At 53.9% G+C, this 27,280-nt stretch overlaps 1 protein-coding gene across 6 annotated transcripts in view; it reads left to right on the forward strand.

Moving 5' to 3' along the window:
- The window catches only part of NRXN2 (neurexin 2), a 107,887-nt gene that overhangs the window by 15,787 nt on the left and 64,820 nt on the right, over nucleotides 1–27,280 (forward strand). For 2 of the 6 annotated variants that reach the window (XM_012665227.1, XM_012665245.1), the window contains exons 2-6: nucleotides 5,974–5,991; nucleotides 10,889–10,918; nucleotides 13,242–13,313; nucleotides 17,861–18,162; nucleotides 25,412–25,435. In XM_012665227.1, the coding sequence (XP_012520681.1) occupies nucleotides 5,974–5,991; nucleotides 10,889–10,918; nucleotides 13,242–13,313; nucleotides 17,861–18,162; nucleotides 25,412–25,435 (446 nt within the window). Of the gene's footprint in view, nucleotides 1–5,973; nucleotides 5,992–10,888; nucleotides 10,919–13,241; nucleotides 13,314–17,860; nucleotides 18,163–25,411; nucleotides 25,457–27,280 lie in introns of those variants that run through there. The other 4 variants (XM_012665222.1, XM_012665237.1, XM_012665249.1 and 1 more) reach the window with 4 other exon arrangements.

A 27,280-nucleotide genomic window follows, 5' to 3' on the forward strand; every position in this document is an offset into this window, starting at 1 on the left:
ATCAGATAAAAGTGACCAAGGAGAAGGTGGAGAGAATTAAGCACAAGACTTCAGAAGAGCATACAGTTGGGAGGAGGCCGAAGAGGAGTGGCCACAGACCCAGTAAAGGAGCAGTTGGAATACAAAAGAGAATCAGATCACATCATCAAGGGAGGAGACAGAGGGGACTCACTGGGTGCCTTCGATGTTTTATCTCATTTAACCCTCATGATCGCCACATGAGGGTAACTGTCTCCATTTTACAGAGGATCAAAGTGAAGCTCAGGGATGTAGGAGTTGGGGTCTGAATCCCAGCAGGGGATTAGCCCATTAAAACAGAAAACTTACCAACATTTAACACATGTCAGATGGAAATCTCTTCACACTATGCTACACACCTTTTTGCCTCCCTAAGTATAACATCTGGAATGTTATTTAACCTTTTCCTGGTGACTCAGAGCAGTTGTGATTTCCCTCAGGTATTATACCGGACTGTCATGCAGTGGTTCCTTTAGTGGGGTTTGTCCCTGCCTGAAACGATGCCTGACTGCTATGCTTTTGAGTTCTTCTATTAGCTTTTTATAGTTTTTCCATCTTTGCCCTTAGGAGGAGTTGTCAGGTAGCAACTGACACCTCTCTCTCTCTCTCTCTCTCTCTCTCCCCCTCTCCCTCTCGCTCTCTCTCTGTGTATGCTGGTGTTTGTGAATTTGGAAATCAGCATTCCCAAGCATGTTAGGATTGTGCGTCACTAACAGTAAGTGGGCTCTGGTTAGGGCCTGGGAGGCTCTCCTGTGAGAAAAAAAACAGTTTTTAATGCCCAGGTGTTAGATGTGTATTTTGGCTACTTAGACCTCTTTCTTTTCCCTTTTGTTCTGGTCTTAATCACTGTCCTGGATAACCAATCTCCTGGAATCCGGAGTTCACGGTAGGCAAGACAGAGCATCTATGACACCGTCTCTGTCTTCTGGTGAGGCAGGGAAGACTCGTGTGTGAAACTTGAATAAATGAGGTCATGTATGTTGGGTCACTGTCAGTGGTGTCATCGTACCTCATTGCAACCTCAAACTCCTGGGCTCAAGTGATCCTCCTGCCTCAGCCTCCCCAGTAGCTACAGGCATGTGCCACAATGCCCAGCTAATTTTTCTATTTTTAGTAGAGATGGGGTCTTGCTTTTGCTCAGGCTGGTCTCAAACTCCTGAGCTCAAGCAATCCTCCTGCCTCGGCCTTCCAGAGTGCTAGGATTACAGGCGTGAGCCACCGCACCCGGCCCCACTGTCAGTTTTAACATCCAGTATCATGGACATGACAGTTTCTATGGGTGAAAGCGGCTCCAGGCAGAATAGGATGGACTTCTCTAGAGAGCAGTGCAGAAAGCGCCTGCTCTCAGAACCCAGAGACAAGCTAGATGCTCCCAAGTGAAGATGGCAGAATGGTTAAGAGCAAGGGCTGCCTGGGTTTGAACCTGGCTTTGCTACTTGCTGGCTGTGTGAACTTGGCAATTTACTTATCCACATTGTTCTTCAATGTCCTGCTCTGTAAAATGTAGGTAATAATGTTGTTGTAAGAACTAACTGAATTAATGTATGGAAATCCTTCACAATGCACTAGGTACTATTCTAAGTGACTGATAAATGCTACTATGGTTATTAACCCCAGCAGTCAGGGAAGGCTTCGGGAAGGAGGTGAGACTTGGCTAAATCTTGAAGGATGACAGAATGAGAGTCATAGTGGTGGACAGGAAAGGACAAGGCTTTCCCGCCAGGAGAACAGCCTAAATGAGGAGTGTAGGGAGGCGAGTTGAGTGGGTCAGGGTGTGGTGAGGAGACCAAGTTTGTTGTGCTTTGTGGGAGATAAAATCAGAACTATAGATTAGAGTCAGCTTCTAGATGTCTTGACTTCCAGGCCATGAATGTAGCCCACTGGAAGTTTTAAGCTGGATCGACTCTGTCCCTAACCACCTGGGGGTGACCTTGAACTTCCACTTTCTGAGTCTTGTTTTCCTTACTTCTAAAAGGGAGTAATAGTAATATCCATTTACAAGGTAGAAGTGATGGGTAAAAGAAGTAATGCCTGTGAAGAGCCAGGCAAAATTTAAGTGTGCAGTACCTGACAAGTGTTATTTTATTATTCTCTCAACAAACATAGGAATGCCTTTTTCTGAGCCAGGAACTGTGCAAGCAGCTGGATATGGAGAGATGAATGAGACATTGTCCTTGCTCTTGGATATTTCATAGTCTAGTCAGGAGGCAGACATATAAACACAATTGCGATATAGATTCCATAAGTGAAATAATAATAGAATGTACATCCCTAGAGCTGGCACGCAAGAGGGCAGCTAGCTCCCCCATGTTCAGAGCATAGACAGACATGTATTGACCTGAGTCTTAAAGGAAGTGTCGACTTTCCCAGGCAGCTGTGGATGGAGAAGAGTGTTTCAAGAGCAGGGAATAGTATGTGCAGAAACATGGCATATTAGGGGAACCAGAAGAAGGTGCAGGGTGGCTGGAGCCTGGATTATTGCAGGAAAGGTGGGTGGAGGGAGGCACAGTCATATTTCCAGTGGACTTTCCTGAGAAGATTGGACTTTTTCCCGTAGGCACTGAGAAGCCTTGAAGAAGTTTATGTAGGGTCGTGACGTGGTTGGACCACTTTCGCGGTGTGTGGGATATGAACTGTGCGGTGAAAAGACTGGCCGTAGCAGGGATCATCTCAGAGATTATTAACGTTCCGAATAGAGGGGCTGGTGAGGGGCTGGTGAGGGCCTGGTCTGGGCTGTGCTGGTGGGCATGGAGGGATGATAAGGGTGTCTAGCAGTTTGCTTCCATTTTTAGGGTTTTAGCAGATGGAATTGACAGGGCCTGCTGATTGGCCTGACGAAAGAGCAGGGCAGGGCAGCTTTCTGGGTGCCTCGCTTGATCAGGGAATGCAGGCAGGAGGAGAGGGTTTGAGGGGAAGGGTTAGGAGGCCCACCTTGGAAACGTTGAGGGTGAGAAGCCTGTGAGACTGCTCTGAAGGCAGATGGGTACCTAGGTCGGGAGCACAGGAGAGAGGTTTGTACCAGAGCCACTGAAAGGTTCTGAGTGTGTGTGTCACTCACGGCAGTATTTAGTAAGTGTATCGGGTACCCGTGCCAAGAGGGCCAGGCTGGGGATGGGCAGAGAGACCAATCAGGAGGAGGCTGTTGCAGGAAACCAGGGCTGAGGCTGGAGGCTATGGTGACCCAGGATGGCGCTGGAGAAGGGCAGAGGGGATTTTGTGCTTGTAGGCATGTTTCTTTTTCTGTACAGAAGAGAGAGACAACACCACTGAGCTCATTAGGGTTGCAGTGAGGCTGATGCATGATGTTGCACGTTGAGGGTCATTATGGTGCCCGGCACATGGCTGATTAGCCGAATCTCTGGAGCCCACTAGTGTGAGACATGTAGTGGGTGCTCACAAACTGCTGGTTGAAAGCACTGGCCTAGGAGTTTGAGACCAGCCTGGGCAACATAGTGGGACCCCATCTCTACAAAAAATAAAAATAAAAAATTTAGCCGGGCATGGTGCTGTGCACTTGTAGCCCCAGCTACTTGGGAGGCTGAAGTCGGAGGATTGCTTGATTCCAGGTGTTCAAAGCTACAGTGAGCTGTGGTGATGCCGCCGCACTCCAGCCTGGGCAACAGAGCGAGACCAGAAAAAAAAAAACAAAGTGCTGGCCTTTGCTAAACACAGGGAAACAGGCACTTGGTTGTGGGGGTGGAGGTGTTGAGAATGGCCTCAGTGGTGGAGTTTAGATGTCAGAGAGCTGGCCAAGCAATTGCTGAGCGGACAGGTGGCCAGCAGGACTGGCACTCAGAGAGGAGGCTGGGACTGCAAATGTAGGTTTGGGAGTCCCTAAGCCATGAAAGTGAGCCGTCTCTGTGGAGACCAGGGAGAGGTGCGGTGGGCAGGGAACCAAGCCTGGAGGGGCCGGCGTGGCAGGTGAGGGGTGCGGGTGAGTCAGCAGAAAGCAAAGAGCAGCAGAGCAAGAGTGGTACCCCAGTCTCGGTGCCGTCTCTCTGAAGCCAGAAGCAAACCAAGCTTGCTTGTTTCACCTTCCTGAGCATAGATAGCGTGACGCATGTTTCTGGCAGGTGGAAATACTTTTTGAAATATCTGCCTTGTTGGATTATCTAGAAATCACCACGCCGCCTTGTTTGCACAGGTGCTAGTGAGATGATTGTGCCGATTGACTAGGGCTTTAGCACCCCAGGACCAAAGACATCCCAACGCAGCGGTCTGCACGAGAGCTGAAGGGTTTTCCTGACGGCTCCTTTGACTAGCTAGCTCCCCTCCCAAAATGTAATGTGATTCAGTTTATTTAAGAAAATTGTTGTATATGCAGCTTTTGGGGGATGCAGCTGCAGATGAAAACAGCTCTGTGTTGTGAGGAAGTGTGTTTGTAACGCATGCGATGTGGAAAGGCTGTGTGTGTAGGTTTAGGAAATGGCAGATAGATCACAAGGGAGCTGTGTTCATCTCGGGGTGTGTGTCTGTAGCCACCGGCGGCAGTGTGGGGTGGTAGCAGTGTATGGTGTGCACATCTAGTGTTATGTATTAGATCGCTGCAGGTCTGGTGTTTACATTCAGCCTCTGTGTGTGTGTGTGTGTGTGTGTGTGTGTGTGTGTTATGGGGATGGTATAAGGTATGACAAATGACAGTGTTTGTTTTGGGAGTATAGCTACCTCCCCAAGAGCAAATGAACAAATAACACAAAATGGGGTTGGAGGTGGGAGGAGACAGTGTGTGTATATGTGTTTGTGTGCACGTGTGTGCATACATGTGTATCCAAGGGCCTGCATATGTGTGTGTGTGTTTCCCCACTGGGTTGCTTGTTTGTAGTTTGTGCTGTTTGTCTCTTCCCGCCTATTGCTGCATCTGAAGGGTCCCAGTAGGTCAGCAGGTGGGCACGGGGCTGATGTCTGGAGCTGGGGCTGCCTGGCCTCTCTTACAAGGCAGACCAGAGCTCAGCCTGCTTGAGGAGTGGTAGCCTAGTTGAAGGAACTGCCTCTGTCCTCTCTTCCTTCCTTCTTCTCTCTTGACCCATTTGGTGAGCCCCAAAGCCGGGCCCAGGCAGGCCCCCAAGAGGTAAGGGCTGCCGGTCCAAAGGGCGTGGCATGACTGAGAGCTGGGCCCAGTGTGGCACACTCCCCCCACTGCAGTGGCCATCCAGCTTGGGACCCTTTGCCCCACACAGCTGTTGAGAAGGCCTTTATCCTAGAATCTGAACCACAGTCCGAAGGGAGCTCAGAAACTATCTAGTCCCCCCTTCACTTTTTGCAGGAGATGCACTAGCGGCTCAGCGAGGTTAGGCGAATAGGATGGAGGTCACACAGCACTTTGTGGCAGAACTGACTGTGTCTTGATGTCTTTTCTCCCTTGGGTCAGTGGGGCGATGCAGGGTGGTTGGGCCATTGTGTGCAAAGGCTTCAGGTGTGAGTTGTGTGAGAGGCTATATGTGCCACTGGATTGCTGAGTGCCTGTGTGTGTCAGTGTGTCACTGAGCGTGAGTGGGTCTTGGGTAAGCTCTATAAGACAGCTACTGGTGTGAGTGTGTCCCCATCTGTCTCTGAGATGCAATGGAATGCCGGAAGGAGCCTGTCTGGGGGAGTCAGGGAAGCCTCAGGCCACCCCTGGCCCTGCCCCAGATTCTCTGTGTGACCTTGAACAGTCACTTCCCTGCTTTGGGCCTCAGTTTCCTGAAATGTCACATGAGGGTTGGGCCCTCTCTGATGGGCTGGCTCATCCAAGCCAGCAGAGCTGACTCGGGAACAGCTCTGTCTCTGCCTCATCCCCAGCAAAGCTAGTCCTTGAGATTGTGCCTTCCAGGTTGGGGGATGCATGTCAGGGCCTGGATGGGCCCAGGGACCTTGGGCCCCTCATTTCCCTTGGAGCCCCTACCCGTGGCACCCTTGCTAACAGCGCTTTTTTCTTCTCTCTCTGCCTCTCCCTCCTCCGAACCTCGCCGCCTGCAGAGGAGCACCCCATGGAAGGTGAGTGAAGCTTCTCGGTCACTGGGGTAGTGGATCTTTCACCACGGGGGTCCTATGTGAGAGGTGTCAGTGGCCACCTAAGAACTCCTTTCCCTGCCATGTTTGGGGTTCCTCCAGGGAAGAGTATTGGGGTCCTCTATGGGCTGCCTAGGCCCCCCCGTTGCCCATCCGCTCTTTATTGGTGTGGTGGGGAGAACTGCCAGGCAGAGGGCTGGCCCTCCCCTCGCCTGCTTCACTCCATGGTGCCGTGTGGCCTTTTTCCTTCCTCGCAGGAGAGGGAAAAAGAACTTGAGGGAGGGGATGGGGAGTGGTGGGGTAGGGCTGGTAGGATTCCAAAGTGCTCAGAAGGGAGTGGATAGACCCTGTTTTGCCCAGACCAGCTTAGGGAGCTTAGAAGGGCTCTGCTGCCTGGGGCTGGGGTGGGCTGGGGGTAGGCTGCTGCCCCAGAAGCCTGTGCTTGGGGAGAACCTGCTCTGGGGTCTGGCGCCTCTGTTGCAGGGCTCGGGTGGGCTGGAGTGCAATGGAGAGCTCTGGCAAAGTGGGGTGCCGGGTCCCCGGGTCAGGTGATGTGGGGTGGAGGCTGCTTCTCTGCTCTGCTGTGATGATGCTTGTGGCAGGCCCCTAGCCCCTGCCCCATGGGCTGGTAGGTAGGGGTCGTCTGCTTCTTCCTTCAGCCCAGCTGGCGGGCAAGGTGGAGAGTGGGCCTCTCTGGGTCCCTCTGTCCATTCTTTTCCTAACTTCTGTTCTGTTTACCTTTCTCTCGCTCTGGGTTTTGTCTTCTTCTTTGCTCCAGGGCTCTGTCCCTGGACCTGTTTCTGTCTGTCCTTCTCCACACTCTTTCTGGGTTTCTGTCTTTCTCTGAACTTTCCCTCTTGCTCCAGTTTTCCTCTGTTTCTTTCTCTTCTCGGGGTGGACTAAGAGCAGGGAGAGGGAGGCCTGCGCTGGGGTCCGGGCTTGAAGGCTGGGCTGAAGGTGAGCTGCACAGCCAGCAGGGGGTGGTGGCAGGCCGGCGCCTCCCTGGGGAGGCAGGCGTGGGAGGGCGAGCCTCAGCCAGGTCCCTGGCCCAGGGCTGCTGGGGAGGGCAGGGACAGTGCCAGGGGTGCGGGATCCAGGGAAAGCAAAGCAGCAAGGGGCTCTTGGCCCCATTTTCGGCTGGAGCCCATTTTTCCTTGTGGTGTCCATGGTTTGGCTCTTCTGTCTCTCTGGATGTCTCTTCTCCTTGGGGTCTTCAGGTCACTGGTCCCAGCAGGCAACACATGTGTGTGTGTGTGTGTGTGTGTGTGTGTGCGCACGCGTGTGCGTGTGCGTGCGTGTCTGCGTGCACATGCGTTCACATAGCTGTGCAGGTCTGTGCGTCTCCATGTGCCTCTGTGCACGTCTGTGGACATACACTGTACACGTGTAACCCGGTTTTGTGTCTGAGTGTTGGGTGTGCTGTGCACCTCCACTGTTGCGTCTTCCGTGGTGTGGCCCACATCTCTGTGTACCTCTGTAGAGCGTCAGTGTCTTTGTGTGTCTGCATCTGTGTTTGCATCTCCGTGTGTCAGTGTTTACCTCTGTGTGCGTGTGTCAGACCGAGAGAGAATCTGCGTGTCTGGGTGGGTGCAGCCTTCTGAGGGCTGGAGATAAGATTTAGTGCTGATGTGACTTTTACTTGCTCTTGATGTCATGTCTCCTCTGAACAAAGGGAGAGATGGAGGGAGCAAGAGAGAGAGGGAAAAAAGGGTGGAGGAGAGAGGCTTGGGGGCAGGAAGGAGGGAGCAGAGAGACGCAGGCGGGAGAGGGAGTGGGTGAAGAGGTGGGAAGAGAAGGACTCAAGCCTGAAGCTGGGGCAGCTTGGCCAAGAGAAGAAAGCAGGAGGGCGCTGTGGGGAGAGGGGTATGCAGGGACGAGGGGACAAGAAAGGGATAACAGGGACAGGAAGGGAAGCCGGCCCCCCTGGGCCAGTGGGGAGGAGGCCTGCGGATGCCACCTCTCCATTTCTTTGGATGTCGTGGTGGACCGCTGGTTTAGATGGGGCACGGTGTGTGCTTGCACATCAGGGGCTGTGCAGGGGTGTGTATTTGAGGCCATGCATGTGTGTGTGTGTGTATACGCTCAGCATGTGATGCATCTGTGTGTCTCTCTGGGATGTGTCTGTGTGCTTGCTTGTGTGTCTCAATCTTGTCCCCAGTGACCACCTGTCTTCCTCTGCTGGTGGTCCTCTCCGGGGTTTCCACAGGAGAGTCAGTGGGTGAGACTGAAAGTGGGGAAGTGGGTTTGGCAGGTGGTGGTTCCATGGAGGTGGGCTGGGGCCTCCTCTGTGGCACTGTGCTCTGGACCCTGCAGTTCCCCTTCAGATCCCTAAGGAGCCCTTTGTGCCTTCACTGTCTCTTCCCAGCCCCTGACACTGTGCCCGAGGCTAGCTTTCTCCAGGAACTTAGACGTCCTGCTCCGCAGCCCCTGCCGAGCACCTCCTGTTTCCTCTTAGCCTCTTGTAGCAGGGAGAGGAGACCCAGAAGCAGCTAGCTCAAGTGCCCTAGGAAGGGAGCCCTGGCGATGCCATTCATCATTGCCAGCCTCCTCTCCAGCGGTGGGAGGAGGGGCTGACGCCCAGGTGGCCTTGGGGAGGAGAATACCCCAGTGGGGCTGGGGCCAGGAGGAGGCAGTAGAGACTTCAGATGGGGGCAGACTTCAGGGAGAGAACCCTCGGGCTAGTGGGGGCTGAGCTGGGCTAGACAGGAAGGGACTGGCCTCCCCTTCACCAAGATGGCTGGTGCTGTCACGCCTGAGGGAGCTGAGCAGCTGGTTGCCGTGGTGACAGAGGGAGACTGCCGAATGCTAATGAGGCTGGCGAGGAGCTGGGCAGTGAAAGGGTCTGGGAGGGGGACATGTGGCTCTCCCCCCAGCCACAGTCAGGCCTGCGCAGGACAGAGGGTGGGTTCACAGGGCACCTGGCTCCTGGGCTGGGGTGGGCAGAAGCCTGGATTCCCAAGGGTGGGAGCCTGAGCGCGAGGCTGCTTCAGACACGGAGGGTTGGCTGAGGGTTTAGGGCTCTGGGTCTGGGTGCTGGGTTTGGGGTGTTTGCAAGAAGATGCTGGCAGTTCTTGGGGAAAGAGTTGGTAGGAGGCATTCAGAGCAAGGAATGAGGAGCCTTGGTCCCAATGCTTGGGTCCCTACCTGTGTTGTCGATTAAAACCTGTGTCTTTCCAAGAGCTGTTCTGTCCCGAGGCTGCCCTCAGCAGCTGTGGCCTCCTCCCCAACTGGCCTCAGACCCAGAGGTGGGGAGAAACCAACGCCACCCCAGAGAGCTGGGGAGAAGAGGGCAACGTGGACCATCTGGCCACATCTGCCACAGGGGCCAGGCCTTTGGCCCCTGGCTGTGCCCTTCCGGGCCCCCTCGCTGCCTCTCCTCCTGAGACCTAGGTGTCCTGGTCTTCAGCTTCGTCTCAGAGACACCTGTAGCTCTTTAACCTTGATACTTCTGTCCCTGCCCCAGCTTTCTCTCCCTAAGGCCCACGTCTCATTGCCACAGCAGCTGGGATGGTTTCCAGGGGTGACAGTGGTATTACAGGGATGTTCCCTTCTCCACCCTCTTGGCCAGATGCCACAGGGAGGGTGGGGTTGGGGGGGCCCTGAGGTTTGGTGGAGTTGGCTGGTCACCTCAGGGAGCCCTTAGGGAGCTCTGGGGTCTTAGCCCAGCTGTGAGGCCTGGGCTGCCTGCTTCTCTGAGGGAGAGCTTTCCTTGGCTGGTGGCCTTGGGGGCCAGAGGTGCTGATCCAGTGGGCCGGATTCTCTGCCACTAAGGCTGGGGAGGGTACCTCAGGTTAGGGCTGACAAGGCTCTCTCAAGGGGCCCAGGGAATCCTGGATGGAAATCCTGGCTGATCTTGCTCTGTTTTCTATCTTCAAAATTTAGCTTTTGGGTCATCTCAGTGAGGTCCTGGCCAGAGAAAGGGGGTCCAGAGAGTAATTTATGAATGAGGTGCTTGGACCTCTCGGACAGCTGGGCTTCCTCCCAGGGGCTGGGCTGTCCTCTTTGGACCTTGCTGTCCAAGAGCTCTGAGCCGGGGCTTCCACCGGACTCTACCTTCCCCTACCTGCTTCCCCTCTAGCTTATCCTCCTGAACCCCAGTTTCCTCTTGGAACCCAGGAGTGCAGGTTCCCTACTATCTGTAGGGAGGGAGTAGCTGGGAGGATTGGAACTGGACAGATGTCTTTCTGAGTCCTGCTGTGGTGGGGGATTCATTTAGCCCAGGTCCCTCACAGTCCACTTCCTCCCCCGTTCTCTGCTGGGGCCAGAGGGGTCACCGGGATGGGGGTGTGGGGGTTGGAGGTCCCCTTGCCCACTTAAGCCCACGCTAACAGGACACTCTCTCTCTCTCCAGGTGGCTTTGATTTTTGTGTCGTGTTTTATTTTCTCCTCCATCTGAATCGTTTTTCTCGTTGACCATTTTTTTTTCTCTCCGCTTCCCGGAAGAAAAAAAAAAGAAAAAAAGAAAAAGGAAAAAGCAGCCCTCCCAGCCTCATGCTTCTCCTCCTTTTCCTTTTTTTTTCCGGCAAGAAGAAAAAAAAGAAACCAAAATCTCCTCTCCCCCCTGCAGCGACTCCCTGCCTCCTCCTTCCTCGGTTCGCCTGCCCCTCTCACCCCTCTGCAGTCCAGTCTCTCTCTCTCTTCCCCTGTCCTGCCCTCACCCTCTGTCCGGCATCGGGCCCCTCTCCTCAGCTCCTGGGCTGGGGCTCTCCCCGATGTCTGTCACAAGTTAAAAAGGGTTTTTAAATTGTGGCAGCAAAAGCTTTTTTCTCCCTTCTCTCTGGCTGATTTTGATGACTCGTGTTTTCTTTGTTTTTTTCCCCTTTTCTTTCTTTTTTTCTTCTTTCTTTTTTCTTTCTTTCTTTCTCTCCTTACCCTTTCCAAGGTCCGGCTCACCTGACGTTAAACAGCGAAGGTATGGTTTGAAGTTTTGGTTTGGTTTGGATTGGATTGGATTGCCCCCAACCTACACCTGGATTTTCTGTTCTTCTCCCTGTCCCTGTCCCTCCCCTGTCCCCATCCCCTTCTCCACCTGTCCTGCCACCTTCCTTCCTTCCCCACCCCCTTCCTCTTCCATTTCTTAATTTTATTTGGGGGGTGTTGGGGTCGGACGGGGGGCTTGTCTGGGTCTGTGCGCTCCCCCTCCCTCACCTGCCCTGATACACTCCATCCGCCCTCATCTCACCTTGGTTTCTGACATCAAGAGATGTTTGAACTCCTGCCGTTGTCTCCAGTCAACCTTTTTTTTTGCATTTTTCTAGTAGTGTACCTTGCTTTTTTTCTTTCTCATGGTGATATTTGATTTCCTTCCACTCATTCTGATCATTCTTTCTTTTCTATGAACCCAAGTAAAAAGAGAAAAGCATGATCTGGAGAAAGAGGATCTTAGGCAGCCTCATGCCCCTCACCCTGCTGCTGTGGGATGCCCCATCCACAACGGGAATGAAGAGAGAAAGCAGGGGACGGAGTTGTAGGGTCCCTCCCTTCCCGTGGTGCCCCCTACCCCGCACGCTTTTACCCTCGTACTTTTTGAACATCTCTTAATCCTATTTGACAGATGTTGACATTGAGGACCAGAGATGAAGTGCCTTGCTAGTGACTACACAAGACTTAATTGGTAGTGTGGTTGGGACTAGTAATTTAATTTTAGTCCCCCCTCGAACAAGTCCCTACCGTGTTTGAAAGCCCTGGTGTTAAGCAAAGCTGGAGACAGAACCCAGAAGTCCTGATGGCTCTCTTCCTGCTCTGGCCTCCCTCAGCCCTCCCCATCACTGATTCTCTCTGAGCTCAGGTTTTTGGCCTTCCAGACCCTTTTGGCACTGCCACACCTGCCCTGCTTAGCCCTCTGTTGGGGGTAATCTGGTGGAGGGACAGGGTGGGGTCCCCGGCCTGTAGGCAGGGGGAGCCTATAGGACCAAGACCGGGCTGTGGGGAGAGACTCTGAAATTCGGGATGGATTCAGGTCTGGGGAGGGAGAGGCTTGGGATTCTCGCAGGGATGTGAAATTATGGCAAGAAATGTGGTCAAAGAGGAAGTCCTGAGTGGGGAGTCGGGAGCAAAAGCGCTGGTTGGTTCACTCACGTCCTTCCTGCCTCTCAGTGCCCGGTTCTGGCTCTTGCTCCGTTTGTCATAGGTGAAAGCCCCCCCAAAGGACCCCAGAACTCACCCCTACCAAACTTCCACAACTCAGGTGTCGTTCTGGTTTTAGTTCTGTGGCTTTGGGATTGGGGTTGGGGTGAGAGCCCAGGCAGGGACTTCCCCCCATCCCTGAGTTCCCTCATCCTGAAGCCATCCTGTGGATCTGGTGACAGGGTGGGTGCTCTGGTGCTGAGCACACACATTCACTGGCAGGGGTGGGCTCACTGGCAGGGGTGGGTGGAGAGTTCTGGCCTGGAACCCAGACGTGGTAACATGTGCCTGCAGTGGCCTTTGGGGCGGAGGCCTGCGTGCTGAGGGGTGGGTGGTGGGAGTGAGAATCAGCTCCTGAGAAAGGGCTTCCCACATCCAGGCTGAGCTCCAGCTAGCCAGGCCCCCGCTTGGTGTGCACAGCCCTTCTGTGGGCACAGTGCAGGGACAAAGAACAAACAGGAACCACAGGAAGCCCCTAAGAAGTCCCTGGGAAGTCCCAGGGCCTAACTGGCAGAGAAGTGGACAAAGGCGACCTTCAGAGCCCTCCCTGTAGTAGACGAAGGAAGCAATGTAGATGGCAAGTGAGAGACTTGAGGACAGGCAAAGAACAGAAGAGGGGCTTGGTGTGCGAATCCAGGGAAGTTTCTGGAGGAGGGGTACCTGTGTCAGGCTTTTGAGCGAGCTGAGCGTGAACTCTGACCCAGCAGAAAGGTGTGGAGTCGGGGTGGGTGAGGGGAGGATAAGCCTCATGGAGGAGGCGGCAGGAGAGTGAGTGAGAAATTGGCAGGGGGAGCTCGGGGCCGTGGAGTGCCAAGACTGGCCTGTGTGCCTGCTGTGGGGAAGAGAGGCCTGGTCTCCCCACCTCAGGCAAAGTGTGGGAGCTGGTGGCCGTGAGTCTGATGGGGTCTGTGGGGGCCCATGGTCCTTGGTTTGTCAACGGGGTCCTTCCCTAGAGGTCCTGAAGGCAAGGGAGTGCCCAGAGAACCCCCTCCTCACCTGTATCTCCAAGCAGCACCTCCACCCTGGAGAGGGCCTTCCATCACCTCAAGGCTGGGGAGGGACTGGCTGGGTAGCCCCTTGTGCCTGACTCCCCAATTCTGCTTCTCCAGTAGGGTCCTTACTGTTCTCCGAGGGGGGGGCCGGGAGAGGAGGAGCCGGCGATGTGCACCAGCCAACAAAAGGTCAGTGACCCCACAGTCCCCAGAGAGCCCAGCCCTCGTCTTGCTGCAGGCTAACTGTGCTTCCTGGGGGGAAGCTGAGTCAACATAGGTGCATCCCCTTGCACCGCCCCCCAGGCCTATAGGAACTGGTGGCTCTGCACCCCCAGCGCCATTCTAGGGGCCCCATTTCCTGCCCTGGTGTGAAGGGCCACAGACCTTTATTTCTTTCCCCAAGCCTGGTTGTCCTGATGGCCTCTTTCTAGAACATAGGTGTCTTTTTCTGTGGCAGTTGGTCAGGCCAATCCCTAGAAAATATCTGTTTCTCTGGTAGAGTGACTGGGCAGCAGGGCAACCCCCCATTTAACCACCGAATTCTGGAAGCCTGCTAGGTGCCCAGCCCAGGGGGACTCTGGTTGGGAGACGTGGCATCTGTCATCTGTAGGCATCATACACATCCTCTAAAGGAGGCTTCCTCGCCCTTTGTGGTGCGGATTGTTGCCCTCGATTTACAGACGGCGGAAACTGACACTGGCCAGAGCCCTCAAGGCCAGCATCGGGCACTTCAAGCATGTTTTAGGATACCAGTTCCTCTAGCTGTACTGTGGCTGCCTCTCTTAAGAGAATCTCATTCCCAGGAAGTTTACAGGCCAGTTTGACGACTCCTCAAGGAGGTACAGTGGGTGCCAAGCACTGGGCTGGAGACGTTCTTTAATCTGAGCTCTTCTGTCTGCCTGCATTTCGGCCTCCCTGCCTCCTTCCCCAAAGGCTGGCATCTCCTCTGGCTGACCCTAGAGACAGCTGCCAGGCCGTCCACACTGGCTACCCCGGACACGTCAGTGCTCCCTCTGTCTACACCTCCATTAGATGGCTTGTCACACTGCATCATAACTGTCACTTCACCTGTTTGCCTCCCCCACTAGACCGAGCTCCCTGAGGATAGGGATTGGGTGTTGTCATTTGTATACCCCATGCTTTACACAGCTCTTGGCACATACGTAGGTGTGTGCTCAACAAATTTACTTAATGTGAGTGAATGGTCTGTGTTCCCATGGGGCTCACTGATGTTCTAACACATGACCACAATGAAGCGTGGTCCATGCAAAGTATTTGGAAAGTGGAGGCTCTGTTCAGAGGAGTTAATTTATTCATTGAGAGAGAGACCGAGAGACAGAGAGCCAGCACACATAAAGTTACATACCAGTCCAAGAGTGGTTTATTGGTGGGATGGTTTACATTTGAAGCTTTTCTCTTTCTAAGAGGTCCACAGAAAGCTGGGAGGTGGGCTGATGACTAGCTCCATTTTCCAGAGAAGAAAGCCAGGGCTTAGAGCCCAGCTTTGTGACCAGCCAAGGTCACAAAGCTGGTTGGGGAGCCAGCACGAGCGCCCAGGTCTTTCTCACATCACACTTCCTCTCCGGGGAGCAGTACAAGATGTTACTAGGCAGTAAGTGCCAAACGAGCAGAACAGACAGCTGTAGCACTCCAGCGGGGGAGGGGCGGGCGCTGGAGACCTTCCCAGAGGGGGCCTTTGAGCTGGGCTTGCAAAGGAGGCAGCTGCCCTGTCCCTCGTGGTGCTGAGGCCCAGGCCCACAGCAGCTAGTCTCTAGCCACGTACGGTTTCACTGGGGACACTCGAGGGGCTACAGACTCCCCAGCTGTGGGGGAGAAATAAGGATCGGCTATTACCCCGCTTCCGGGGCCAGGCGCTGTCAGCAGCGGCGCTGTCTGCTGCTCCTGCGCTGCTGGGAGTCGTAGTTCCCCGCGCGGCCGGCGCGGCGAGGTGGGGGAGAGCGCCCCCTGGTGCCTCAGAGCTTGTGCGTCCCAGATCGGGTGTGGGCTCCGCGGAGCACCTGGCGGCCCCCACGCCCTTACCCCAGTAGAGTCCCCCACCAGTCCCTTGAAGTCCTGCCCCCACCCCCCACTCCGGTTTTCTGTCTCCTCGCCACGCTTGGGTTTTCCTGCCCACACTTGCTCCTCTCTTTTCTGTCCGCCTGCTCGAAGGCTTCAGGCGCCTTTGGGCTCCTGCGCGCCCCTTTGGCAGCAAAGGGACAGGAGCTGTGGAGACTGGGGCTCCAGGGTGGCTGGTTTTGCCTCCACTCCTTGGAAACCTGAGGCAGAGCCGGGGGTGGGGAGGGGGGTCGGGGAATGGCCTCATTTCTCCACTTGGCCTTGGCAGCCGTGGTTGGCCCCAGACCCGCCTCTCTCTTTTTTTCTGGCCTCTTTTGTTCTGTCCCAATCACTTTTTCACGTGGTTGCCTTATTCTTCCCTTTCTCTCTGTTTGACTCTCTCTTTAATGGTATTTTCTTTGACTGCAGTGAAGGTGAGGGAGTGGGAGGAGTGGCTTCTGGGAGGGACTAGTACGTGCGGCAAACCCAAGGTCAAACGCGGTCCCTTTTCTGGTCCTTGAGCCCCCTGGCTCTGCTGGTGCCTGGGCAGCAGGCCTGGTTGCTATGGAGACGGCAGGGCCCCAGAAAGCCTTGGCTTCCGTTCCCTAGAGGTCCCTGTCCCCCTTTCCTTGCTGGCCCTCTTCCCTTCTCCTTACCTGTCCCCTACGGGGCGTGCTCCTTTTCTTTATCCAGGTAGGTCCCCTTGTCCCCTCCTGCTCCCTGTCATCCCTGAGCCAGCTCCACTCATCTCCTGTCCGCCCTTCTCCCTCTCTGCCCTCCATTCTTCTCCACCTTCCTTTCTTGTCTCTGCTGGGGTCCTCACCTTGGCTTTCTGGCCCTGCCCCTGCACCCTAAGTAGGCAGAGGGAGGGACGCTGACTGTCCCAATGTTGCCCAGGCCCCCACCAGCCCTGCTGCCCTGTGGCCTCAGGAAACCAGGCCTTGCCAGCTGCAGCGAGTGCTGTGCCAGGCTCTGGGGCAGCAGCTGGTGCCTTGGCATCCGGAGGCAGCGAGGACAGAGTCTGTGGGCAGCCTGCCCGGAGGGAAAGAAGCAGCTTGTGTGTGGAGGGGAGAAGATCTGCAGAATCTGTGCTCAGAGACCCCCCACCTGGCGGAGCCACTCCCTGCCCCCCAGGGGAAGGAAGGGGCCTGCTGGTGGCCCTGCATGCATTGTGCCTGCTCTTGCCCAGGCCTTGGGGGCATCTACTGAGACCTCCTGCACTTAGATAGCTTGGTTTCTTCATACAGACCCTCAGGGACACAGTCTTGTTTGCCCCTCATCCACCCTGTGAGCTAGGTAGGACCACCTGTATGTCACGGTTTACTGGCCAGGAGAAGCGTGGTCCTCTCGTCTCTCCTGACTCCATATCCAGTTTTCTTCCCTCTTTTTGTGCTCTGGTTTGTGAAGGCGTGGGGCTGAGAACCAACTTCCCGGTACCACTGAGTCATTGTCCTGTCACTTGTCACCAACTCACAGAACGCTAACAATCCCTCAGGCTCTCCCAGTAGTTTTTGTTTTTTCTTAAAAAGTGCCAGTGGAAGTACCCTGTGCTGGGTGCCTATGTGCACATGTGCACGTAGGTGCACACGCACAGAGCCGGGCCTGCCCTTGCACTCTTACCCCATCACCCACTGGGGACACACAGGTTGCATACCTGGTGCTCGGGCTGCTCAGAGGCTCTCTGCCTAGGGCCTGTCTGCGCTGTCCTTCTCAGGCTGGAGTGAGGAGTTGGGGTGGTGGTGATAGCAGGCATGATGGCCGCCTGTGAAAGTGCCACTCTGTGACCTGCTGCTACCTGGTGCATATCCCTGTCAACTGCATTGTGTCTTCCCTGCCCGTCCCCATTCCACCACCTCCCATTCTCCTCCTCTGCCCTCTGCTGCACCACAGGCCTACTTGTTCCATCCCATATGGTGAGGCTGAAACTGTCCCCGGGCCCTGAGATTGGCTGTCACCAAAGGAGGGGCAGGAGTCCCTTGGTGCCCAGCCACTGGGGAGGAACTCCCAGGGAGAAGTCAGCTAGAGCCTTGTTTCTCGTCTGTGTCCCTTTATTAAGGGGAGTGGCTGATGGGAAGGCTGCTGCGGAAGGGATACTGAGGCCCTCTGCTTTGCCTGGGCCTGTGGCAGCCGTACTTACCAGCAGTCGGTGGGTGTGGGAGCCACTTAGCAGCCTCTTGGTTTGGAAATGGACATGGGGGAAGTTGACTTTTTTTTTTTGAGATAGAGTCTTGTTCTGTTGCCCAGGCTAGAGTGCAGTAGTGTCATCATAGCTCACTGCAACCTCAAACTCCTGGGCTCAAGCGATCCTCCTGCCTTGGCCTCCTGAGGAGCTGGGACCACAGGCATGCACCACCATGCCCGGCTAATTTTTCTATTTTTAGTAGAGAAGGGGTCTTGCTTTTGCTCAGGCTGGTCTGGAACTCCTGAGCTCAAGTGATCCTCCCACCTCGGCCTCCCAGAGTGCAAGGATTACAGGTGTAAGCCACCGTGCCTGGTCTGAAGTTGACTTTTGACAGCAGAGATGGCAGGGTCCTGAGAGGAGGGTTGACAGGCCGAGGGCTGGGAGCCCAGGGCTCCTGGTGCCCAGGACCCACGCCTGGCTTGCTGGAGGGGGCGAGGGAGGCGCTGGCATACCTTAGCCTACTCAGCCTTCCCCCGTCTTCCCACACTGCGGCATCCAGGCAAGGAGGAGTTTGTGGCGACCTTCAAAGGCAATGAGTTCTTCTGCTACGACCTGTCACACAACCCGATCCAGAGCAGCACTGATGAGATCACGCTGGCCTTCCGCACCCTGCAGCGCAACGGGCTGATGCTGCACACGGGCAAGTCGGCTGACTACGTCAACCTGTCCCTCAAGTCTGGGGCCGTCTGGCTGGTCATCAACCTAGGCTCGGGTGCCTTCGAGGCCCTTGTGGAACCCGTCAACGGCAAGTTCAACGACAACGCCTGGCACGATGTCCGGGTTACCCGAAACCTGCGCCAGGTAGGGGGAGCAAGAAGAAGGCTGGGGGTCAGTCGACCTGGTGTGTAGAGGGGTGGGGAGAGGGGCCTGCACGGCGCGGGTTGGAGGGGTCAGGGCTGGGCAGTGAAGTGTGTTTCCGGCTCGGGGCTGTGAGGGTCCTGATGTGCAGCCCGCAGTGTCATCCATCCCAGGCTTCAGAGAGACCAGGCAGCAGTGCGAGGAGGAGGCTTCAAGCTGCCCGAAGGCAGGGAAAGGGCTGGGCTGAGATGGGTGGGAGCAGCTGGGGTCTCAAGGGTTGGGGCTAAGAACTCGGGCGACCTGGCAGGAGGGCGATTCAGGAGATGGGAGGAGTGAGCCAGAGCCTGAGTTGGTGGGCCAGGGTGCCACAGGGTGGGGATTGGGGTCTCTGGGGTGGGCAGACTCTGGCCTGGGGGAGCAGGTGTGGGTATCCTGACACTAGGGCAGCAAGGCACAAGGGCAAGCCTGAGCTATAAGTGGGGGCAGGGTGTGCTCTGGCCCTAGCAGAGGCTTTTCTAGGGCAGAGGCCGGGGCGGGGGTGGGGGGCGTCAGAGTGAGGTGGAGGCGCAGTAGGCGGAGAGGGAGAGCAGGACCAGGGAGTGTGTTGGCCCTATGTCTCCTCTGGGCAGGACACGCCCTTCTCTTCCCTCCGTTTCCTTCAAAGGAACCAGGCTCTCCAGCACCCCATGGCTTGCATCTGCCTCTCTCTGGCTGCTGGGCTGGCTCATGCAGGTGCTGGAGGAGACCCTCCTGGCTGGGCCCCTGCAGACAGGAAAGGCCTCTTCTCTGCAGTGTCCCCTGGGCTTCTGTTCCTAGATGTCCCCACTGGACAGGTCCTCTTAGCAGTGACCGTGTTCACCTCTCACAAGGCCCAGGAAGGCTATTGCAGTTGACGCCACCTCTCTGGCCAGGCTTTGCTTGATAGGAAACCTCCCCAGCTAGTTTCTAGCCCTCAGAAGTTCCCTCTCAGGCAGGGTCCTGACCCTTCTTCCCAAGCAGGCGAGGCTGCTGTGGCTCCTGCGGTGGCCCCTGTCTCTGCCTCCTGACTCCTGGGTCTCAGGTGCTTGACATTTGCTGGTTCTTTCTCTTGGACACTGGCGGCTGCGAAGGTCTTCCAGTTCCATCTCTCGAGGTCTGTGTGAACCAGGAAAACCGGACAGCCCTGTCCTTAAGAGGCTCTATCCTGCTCTCTGTGGCCGTTCTCTTATTAGTTTCTTCTCTGAACTTCCTGGTTCTGGCAGTGTGGTGGCCACCCTTCCTTGTCTGTCCTCTTGGTCATCATCTTTGTCTCCCTCCTTCTCCTCTTCTTCCTCCCCTTCCTCCCACTACACGGCTTGTCAGTTGGGCTCAGCATCCTGGCTCGCTGCCCACTCTTCTTACCTGGAGTTATTTGACACCATCGGAGATGATCTAATGGGGATTCCTCCCCGGTTCCTGCCACCCCCGTGTGGGAGGTTATTCAGACTGAGCCAGCCGCTCCTCCCCCGGCCTGCACTACCCGCTGCAGCTGGGCTCCAGCTGCTGCGCCTGTTCTTTGTGGCCCTGAGTTCTGAAGAGTGGCATGCTTGGTGGAGCCCCTCTCGATGCAGTGCCCCTCTTCATGTTATATCATCCCTTTCCCCATTCACAGGGCTGTCCTGTGTTGTCACCACAGTCTGAGCATGCCTGTGTTGTGCCCCCAGGGGACATTTCGTAGTGTCTGGAGACATTTTGGGTTGTCATAACTCAGGGGGTGCTGCTGGCATCTCGTGGGTAGAGACCAGGATGATGCCAAATATCCTACAGTTGTCAGGACAGTCCTCACAACAAAGAATCATCTGACCTCAAATGTCCGTGGTGCCAATATGGAGACACCCTGCTCAAGAAAGTTAATGCAGTGTCCAGGTGACATCCTGGGATTGGAAAAATCCTTTAGGTGACTTGAGGGCTGATGCTAGGTGGAGTGGTTTGAACCAATGTCCTGTCTCCTCCAGGTTTTGTGGGCCAGGAACTAGGATAGGGAGGTATCATGAGAAATGACATCTGTTTCAGCCTTAAAGGAGAGATGGCCAGGATCTGAGGACACTGTGGCTTCCATGCTATTTTTCCCTCATGTGACCAGAATGGCTGGGAAGATGACCACCTGGGGAGGGACTGGCCAAGAACCCGCACTGAGGGGTCTCCCTTCCCTTTGCTTCTGCAGCTGTGGAGTGGGTCAAAGCTCCAAAGAGCTTTGGAGCGTCCCAGCTCCAAAGATTGGAAGGAGGTAGAATTTTTCTCCCTTTCCCTCTAAACTAGGTAATTATCCCTGGAATCATCTAGAAGCTCTTAGAACATAGCAGATAGGACCAGAGGGGGGCTGATGCGATAATGCCTTGCTTTGTCCTTTCAAACCATCCCTTGAAGCCACTGTGACCAGTGGTGTCTTTTGGGGGATCTTGGCAAGAATGATTGTCTCTGAGGATTCCCTGAGGCCTATTTTTAGTCCTGGGCCTGCTTTCCTCCCATACCAGTGTGCTTCCCAACTGCTTCCCACCACCATGCAAGCACAGTGTGCAAACCCACTTTATCATTAGCCAGCACCAAATTTGGAAGACAAGCTTGCTACCAAAATACCACGTGGTGATTCCTCCTGCCCAGCTTGAATGAATCCTCTCCTCAGTGCAGAGACTCCCAGGAGCTCCCCCATGACCCAAGGATCGAGTCTGCAAGGATAAAGTCCCCAAAGATGGAGTCCTCCAAGTATAGAGTCTCTCAAGCATAGAGTTCCCCAAGGATGGAATCTCCCAAGGATGGAGTCCCCCAAGGATGGAGTCCCTAAGGATGGAGTCTCCAAGGATGGAGTCCCCAAGGATGTAGTCCTCCAAGGATGGAATCCCCTAAGAATGCAATCCCCAAGGATAGAGTCCCCCAGTGATGCAGTCCCCAAGGATGGAATCACCAAGGATGGAGTCCCTAAGGATACAGTTCCCAAGGATGGAGTCCCCAAGGATACAGTTCCTCAAGGATGGAGTCCATCAGGCATTTAGGGCTCCTCTCCCTACTTCCTGCCCAGGTCTCTTATCCTCTCTGGCATGGCACACACCCTGTCTTCGGGCCTAGCTGTGCTGCTCTCCATGCTCATTTATGCCAACTTTCCTAGCTCTTCCCTTTGTTCTCACAGTTCTTCCACGGACAGCACCCATCCACCCTTCTTTTTGCCTGGAGAAATCCTAGAGCTAGTGTTTTAGTCAGACAGACTGGGTTCAAATCCCAGCTCTGCCAGTAGTGACTTTGAGTGACTTTTAGGCAAGTTATATAACCTCTCTGAGCTTCATCTCCTCATCAGCAAAGTGAGAACGAGCCTTTTGCTAACTAATGAGGTAATGCCTTAAAGCGCTCAGCACAGCCTGGCACAGCGTGAGCACTGAAGGACTCACTGCTGCCATTATCATTAGTTGTGTTTTTTTCAATCTTTCAGGCCCAGCTTAAATGCCACCTTCTTCATAAAGCCTTCCTTGATCCATCCCCTTAGCCAGCCTCCTTCTTGGCTATGTTCTTCAAGTCCTTGGAAACTTATATTCTAGCCCTCTCATCACATTCTGCCTGCATCAATATTTATATTCATTCTTTATCTCTACGTCTAGGTGGCAAGCAAATCGAGGGCTTGATACCTGCAACTATTGAGTGTTTTTAGTTGTTTTTCTAGTAGTTTTTTCTGATTCATTTGTTCTGTTTCTTGAAGGCAATTGGTAAGATTTTGGACATGAGGACCCATGTCCAAAAGTAGTAGATCTAACTACTTCGTATGGGTGCTAAACTACTTCTTGTCCTCCTGGAAAAAATTCCAACTTGCTTTACAAGACCAGAAGAGAACCTCTCCTTCCTGCTCCCTCCTCTGAATATCCGCAGGTTTCTGTCCCTTTGTCACAGCGTTTCTCAGATTACACTGTAACATTTCTCCCCAGCTAGCCCCTGGGTTCAAAGATTTCATTTCTCTTTAGTGTCTCACCTAATTATTATGACAGTCTGGTGAGGTGGGAGATATTATTCCCATTTTGCTGATGAGGACACTGAGATTTGGAAGGTTAAAGAACTTGCTCAAGGTTATCTAGTTAGGAAGTAGTGAAACTGGAAGTCGGGCTTTGAAGCCACTCCATTTCTTTGCCTCCAAGCAAGGGACTGGTTGTTGTCATTGGTACAAAATGCAAAGGAGGTTGTAGTTTGTCTCCTGGTTCTGTCATTCTTGGATGTTCTCAAATCTTGAAGCCATTTGAATGTTCTGCTCATGTCTCTGAAAAATAGGTCCCTCTTATGGCTGAGTGGAGTGGGTTCCTCTTTTCTTTGTCCTGAGCTTCTCTTGCTCAAGCTCCACAGATTGCCTTCATCCCAGATTTTTGTGATTTGTGCATATGATCCCCCTCTTGGATTTTGAGGGAGCTGGAGCTACACTCAGATTTCAAGGTGGAGATGGGATATACTTCTGTCCAAAGGCTCTTGGCCTTGGTAAGTGACCACTTGATATCATGACTGGCTTCTCCCCTCTATGACTTCTCACTCATCATGCATTGTCCTTCTTGTGCCCCCAGACTCCAGGAGCTCTCTAGCTGCTTCTATGGGCGGGATAAAGCCTTCATTGCTCATCTGTTAGTCTGAAGCCTCAGCTCTTCAGATCCTGGCCTTTGGGGAGGCCTGGGCTGCCGGGTACCCCCTTTCCTGTGCTGTGTCAGAGGCCACCAGGAATGGGCTCCGGTGGAAGCTCCATTCTAGTGTTTGACCACAGTTGTCCCCTTAAGCATGGTCTCCATGGACTGAGCTCTGGGTGCTCAATCCTTAGGCCTAGAGGGGCCCCGTCTCACCCACTCCAACCCTGCTGCTGTTCAGAGGAAGCCTGATCTCTTGACAAATTAGTGGAAGGCCCAGGCTTTGAATTCACATTTCTTCCCTCTCAATCCTGATTCTTAATTTACCGTTCTGCTTGTTAAAAATGGAATCTTCTCCGTGAAAGTTGAAAACTTTTTTTTTCTTATTTTATTCTCCACAACCAGTTCTAATTCAAAAAGAGTAGTAATTGGATCTTTACCGCCAATGCCTTTTCCCCCCTGCCTTGTTTGACTAGTGCAGTGATACCAGACAACTCTTACCTTTTTGGGCGCAATTGGTTTAGCTGCCCTGAAGCTAATTGTTCCTTGTTCTGACTAGTTGGCCTCTTTATTTCATGATAGTCCTACCAGCGGCAGTACTAATCCTCTTATCACACGTTATCCCCTGGCTCCAATCACTGCACCCGCAATTGGACTCTTCTCCTGCTATGTAAACTGCCTCTGCATCACTAATAATTAATATTGGTTATTCAGTACTTCTTCTAGCTGCTAAATATTGAATTCTGTTATTTTTAATTATACAAGGCCCTTATTAATTGTCTTGCTGGATTAGTCCTGCGCCCACTGGTTATAACGACTCTCTAACTAATGGATCTGTCCCTAGAATACCTCTCTTTTTCACAATCACATTCTCGGGCATGCAGTTTAGTATTTAATGGGCATCCAACAATAATGTGCCTCTCTCTCTAATACTCTTAAGTAAAGCTGCCTCAGTGCCTTTGACGTCTCCTCCCCAAAGACCAGGGTAATTTGGAAGGTGGTTGTTGTTGCTGTCTTTGGCAATGAGAAGAGAAAATGAACTTAGAACCACACGAGAGTGGGGACTCCAGAAACTGGGTAGAAGAAGCTGGCTTATAGCTTGGGGAGGAAGGAGAGGAGTAAGGGGGTTTAGAGGTAGATGGGCCTCTGTGTTGCTTTTTATGGGTACAGGGGGAGTAGATTTCTGGAGCTGGCTGTGGGGAGTGGAGGCTCAGGGTTTATGGGTGTACCTGGAGAGAGGCTGGACTGCTGGGATGGCTTTACCAATTCCAGGGACTTGCAAGGATGGTGAGGGTGGAGCTTAATTCTGGGAGGCATGGGAGCCCAGAGGAGAGTAAGAGAATGGGCATGGGGTGATTAAAGAGCCTAGAGAACTTTTCAGGAAATGTGGGCTCTGAAAAAGTCAAGGTGGACAGGTGGGAGGAGTCAGCTATGGATGGGAGGACGGGTGGAGAGGGAGGAGGGTGGGGGGTGATCAGATATAATATGAGCGTAAACCCTCTGCCAGCCCACGGAGGGCAAGGTTTCCTTCTAAGCTTTTCTGGTGGCGACTTACTCTCTCTTCCTTTTTCAAGGATGAGAAGCAGGAAAAAAAATAATAAATAAGAGGAGCTGCCCCTCCCCTCAGTGACGCCCTGGATCTATTTGCCTACCCTCCAACTGCAGGAAAAGCAGACGCCCATGTCCTCTCCTGTTCTCCTTGGGAACCCCTTCCTTTGCCTCCAGATGAAATTGCCTCTCATTCTCACCAGTCCCTTTGATTCTCCAGGGGTGTTGCCCACTCTTCTCCCAGCCTGACAGCCAGCTGGCCCATCACCAACCTGTTAATCCATTAACCGACATGGCCACTGGGCAGCCAGTTGGCCAGCACCAACTCAGTTTTTAGCCAGTTCTCTGGAAGGCCATCTGGGTGATCAGTTAGCCAACATACCCGTCAGTCCCTGACTTGACTCAGCAGCCCAACCCTCTCACACCCCTGTTCCCTCCCTCCCTTCCCCTCGACTTCCTAACATTTCAGCTGATAGGATTTACTAATACTGTGTAATTGGGTCTGCTTCTTAATCCCCTGCCTTCCCTTTCTCACCCTCTGTTGGAAAACCCCGTTGCCAACTCTGTGTGTGTTACTAACACGCTTATAACCCAGGGGACCAAGGCATGGGCAGGGACAGGTGGGGCAAGGTATGAGTGAAAAACCGAACTAACCTTTCTGTCTCATCTGCGGAATGTTGACCATCCTTAAGTCTTTGCTTTCTTGGTCCAGTTCTTTTGTTGTTTTCTTCTCTACTAACCAAGGTCTCTAACTGTTCCCCTTCTCTGCAGACGGCTCTTCCGGGAGGGTATGGGTGAGGGGAGAGGAATCCAGAGGAGGGGTGGGCGAGGGATGGGAAGAAGGGGCTTAATTTTTTTGTGTGTTTTATTTCTCCCTCCCATTATGATTTAATTTTCTTTCAACAAAATACTTCTGCTGAACCTAAGGTGGGAGGGTTTGAACAAACAACCAAATATATATGGATATATATTTTTCCTCCTTCCTTGAGTTTCACAGTTGGTCATTTTATTTTTCTTTTCTTTTCGCTCTGTTCTTTTGTTGTCGTCTTTGTTGTTTTTTTTTTGACACCCCCCTCTCCCCTCCCCCCATATCTCCGGTGAAGCACGCAGGGATTGGACACGCTATGGTAAACAAACTGCATTATCTGGTAGATATCACTCTAATTGTCTTACCGTTTGGTTTGCCGTGGGTTTTTTTAACTGTTTGATTCTCCCTCTTTTGTTTCCTTTCCCTGTTTGGTTTTGGTTGTTTTGCTCTTCCAATTGTTTTTTGCGTCCTGGACAATCTTTAGATTTTGCTTCTCTCTCTTTTAGTTTTCCTCTTTCCTTTTTCTTCGTTTTTTGATCCAAACTCAAATCCAAAAGACAAATGGAAATCAAGGGATTTGGCCTGTCCCTGCCCTAATCCCTGACTCCTGAATTCAGACTCCTGGCCAGAGAGACCTGGGGGCAGGCCCCACGCTCATCGGCTCTGGTTAGACCAGCCCCGATGCCAGGCAGCTTATTTCTATTGCTTTATTTTGTTCTTTTCTCCTCTCCCTTGTTTTTTTCTCTTTGATTTAGTTTCTTTCTTGGTCTCCTGAAAATCCATGGAAAACACCATCCCATGACATGCTACGCTCTGCTCACTGTCAGCTCCCGGGAAGGACCCCTCAAGTTGGGGGAGGGGGTTGGGGGTGAGACCCCTGATGGCAGCCAGCTGGGCAGGTTCCCCAGGTGGGGGGTGGCCTTGGGAGATGCAGAGCTAGCTGGGACCCATCTGGACCTCATTCAAATCACAAGTTCATACGACTTTGGGGGCCACCCCATGCTGGCTGCCAGGGGTAAGGTGTCACCCCGTCCCTCACTTCTCAGCCTTGAGGGTTTCTGGTTCTGTCTCCCCTACATTTTGCATGGCATGAATGGTCTTTTCTCCCCACCAGGGATAGTGTCCAGTTTCTCCCCAACCGCTCTGCTGCTCTGACTAACACTGATTCTCACTCTCTTCCTTCCCCGCGCCCTCCCCTCTACTCCCCTGCCCTCCTGCATGGCTTCTGACAGGGGTGGGTTTCCTTCCCTGATCAGAGCAGTGAGAGGAGGAGTGCCTGCAGGGGTGGACCTGGGGTATCCTTTTTTTAGTGTGTTTTTTTTGTTTTCGTCCTTGTCACGAAGCTCCTCTGTTTGGGTTGGGCTCAGTCCCGGTGAGTGTCGGTGTGGGTGTCTGTGTAAATGCAGCTGGTGTGTGTTGGTGTGTGGGTGTGACTGTGTGTAAATGTTGGCGTGACATTTCAGGGTGTTAGTGGGAAACTGTACTGTGTGTGTGTGAGACTCTGCTGGTGACTCTCCCTGTGTAAGCGCTGGTGTGAACTGGGGGCTGCGTGACTGTGTGGGTTTTTGAGCCTGGCGAGGACTGTGCGGGGGTGGGCTGCGGGGGCTGGCCCTTCAGTCTAGGTGCCATGACAGGCGGGAACAGGGGAGGAGCTGGGGCTGGCCCTGTGCTCCTCGCCTCACCTCTGAGTGTGTGTCCGCATGCCCTGCTGCGCGTGATCCCCTGGGATTCCCTCATGCCTGCCCAGTCCTGGCTCTGCAGCAGCAGCCGGTTAGTCATCGCCTATTAATAATGCAGAGTGATTGAGCACCAGGCTGGGGGCCCTGCAGATGGACGTGTCTGCTCTCATGGGGCTGGCGCTGCTTGGGGCAGCTGCCTGGCCTGCTAAGGCTCCCGGGCCTGTGTGGCTGTCTGGCTGGTGAGGAGGGAAGTATGGAAGTTGGGGCTCCCAATCTAAGTGGCTTCCCAACTTCCCCTGGAGGCTCTACCTCTGGGGCCGGGCCTGGCCTTTCTGGACACTTTTGCAGGCCCTTGTTTTCCTGTACCCGCGTAGACTAGTGCTCATGGCCAAAGCCATCCCAGCCCTCCCCAGCTGGAGGTCTCGTGTGGCCACTCCCAGTGGTCCTGGTGTTCCAGTGGGGCCATGTGGGGGTCTGAGCCCACC

This window comes from Propithecus coquereli, unplaced genomic scaffold (genome assembly GCF_000956105.1).
Source record: "Propithecus coquereli isolate 6110/MARCELLA unplaced genomic scaffold, Pcoq_1.0 Scaffold120, whole genome shotgun sequence".
Lineage (NCBI taxonomy): Eukaryota > Metazoa > Chordata > Mammalia > Primates > Indriidae > Propithecus > Propithecus coquereli.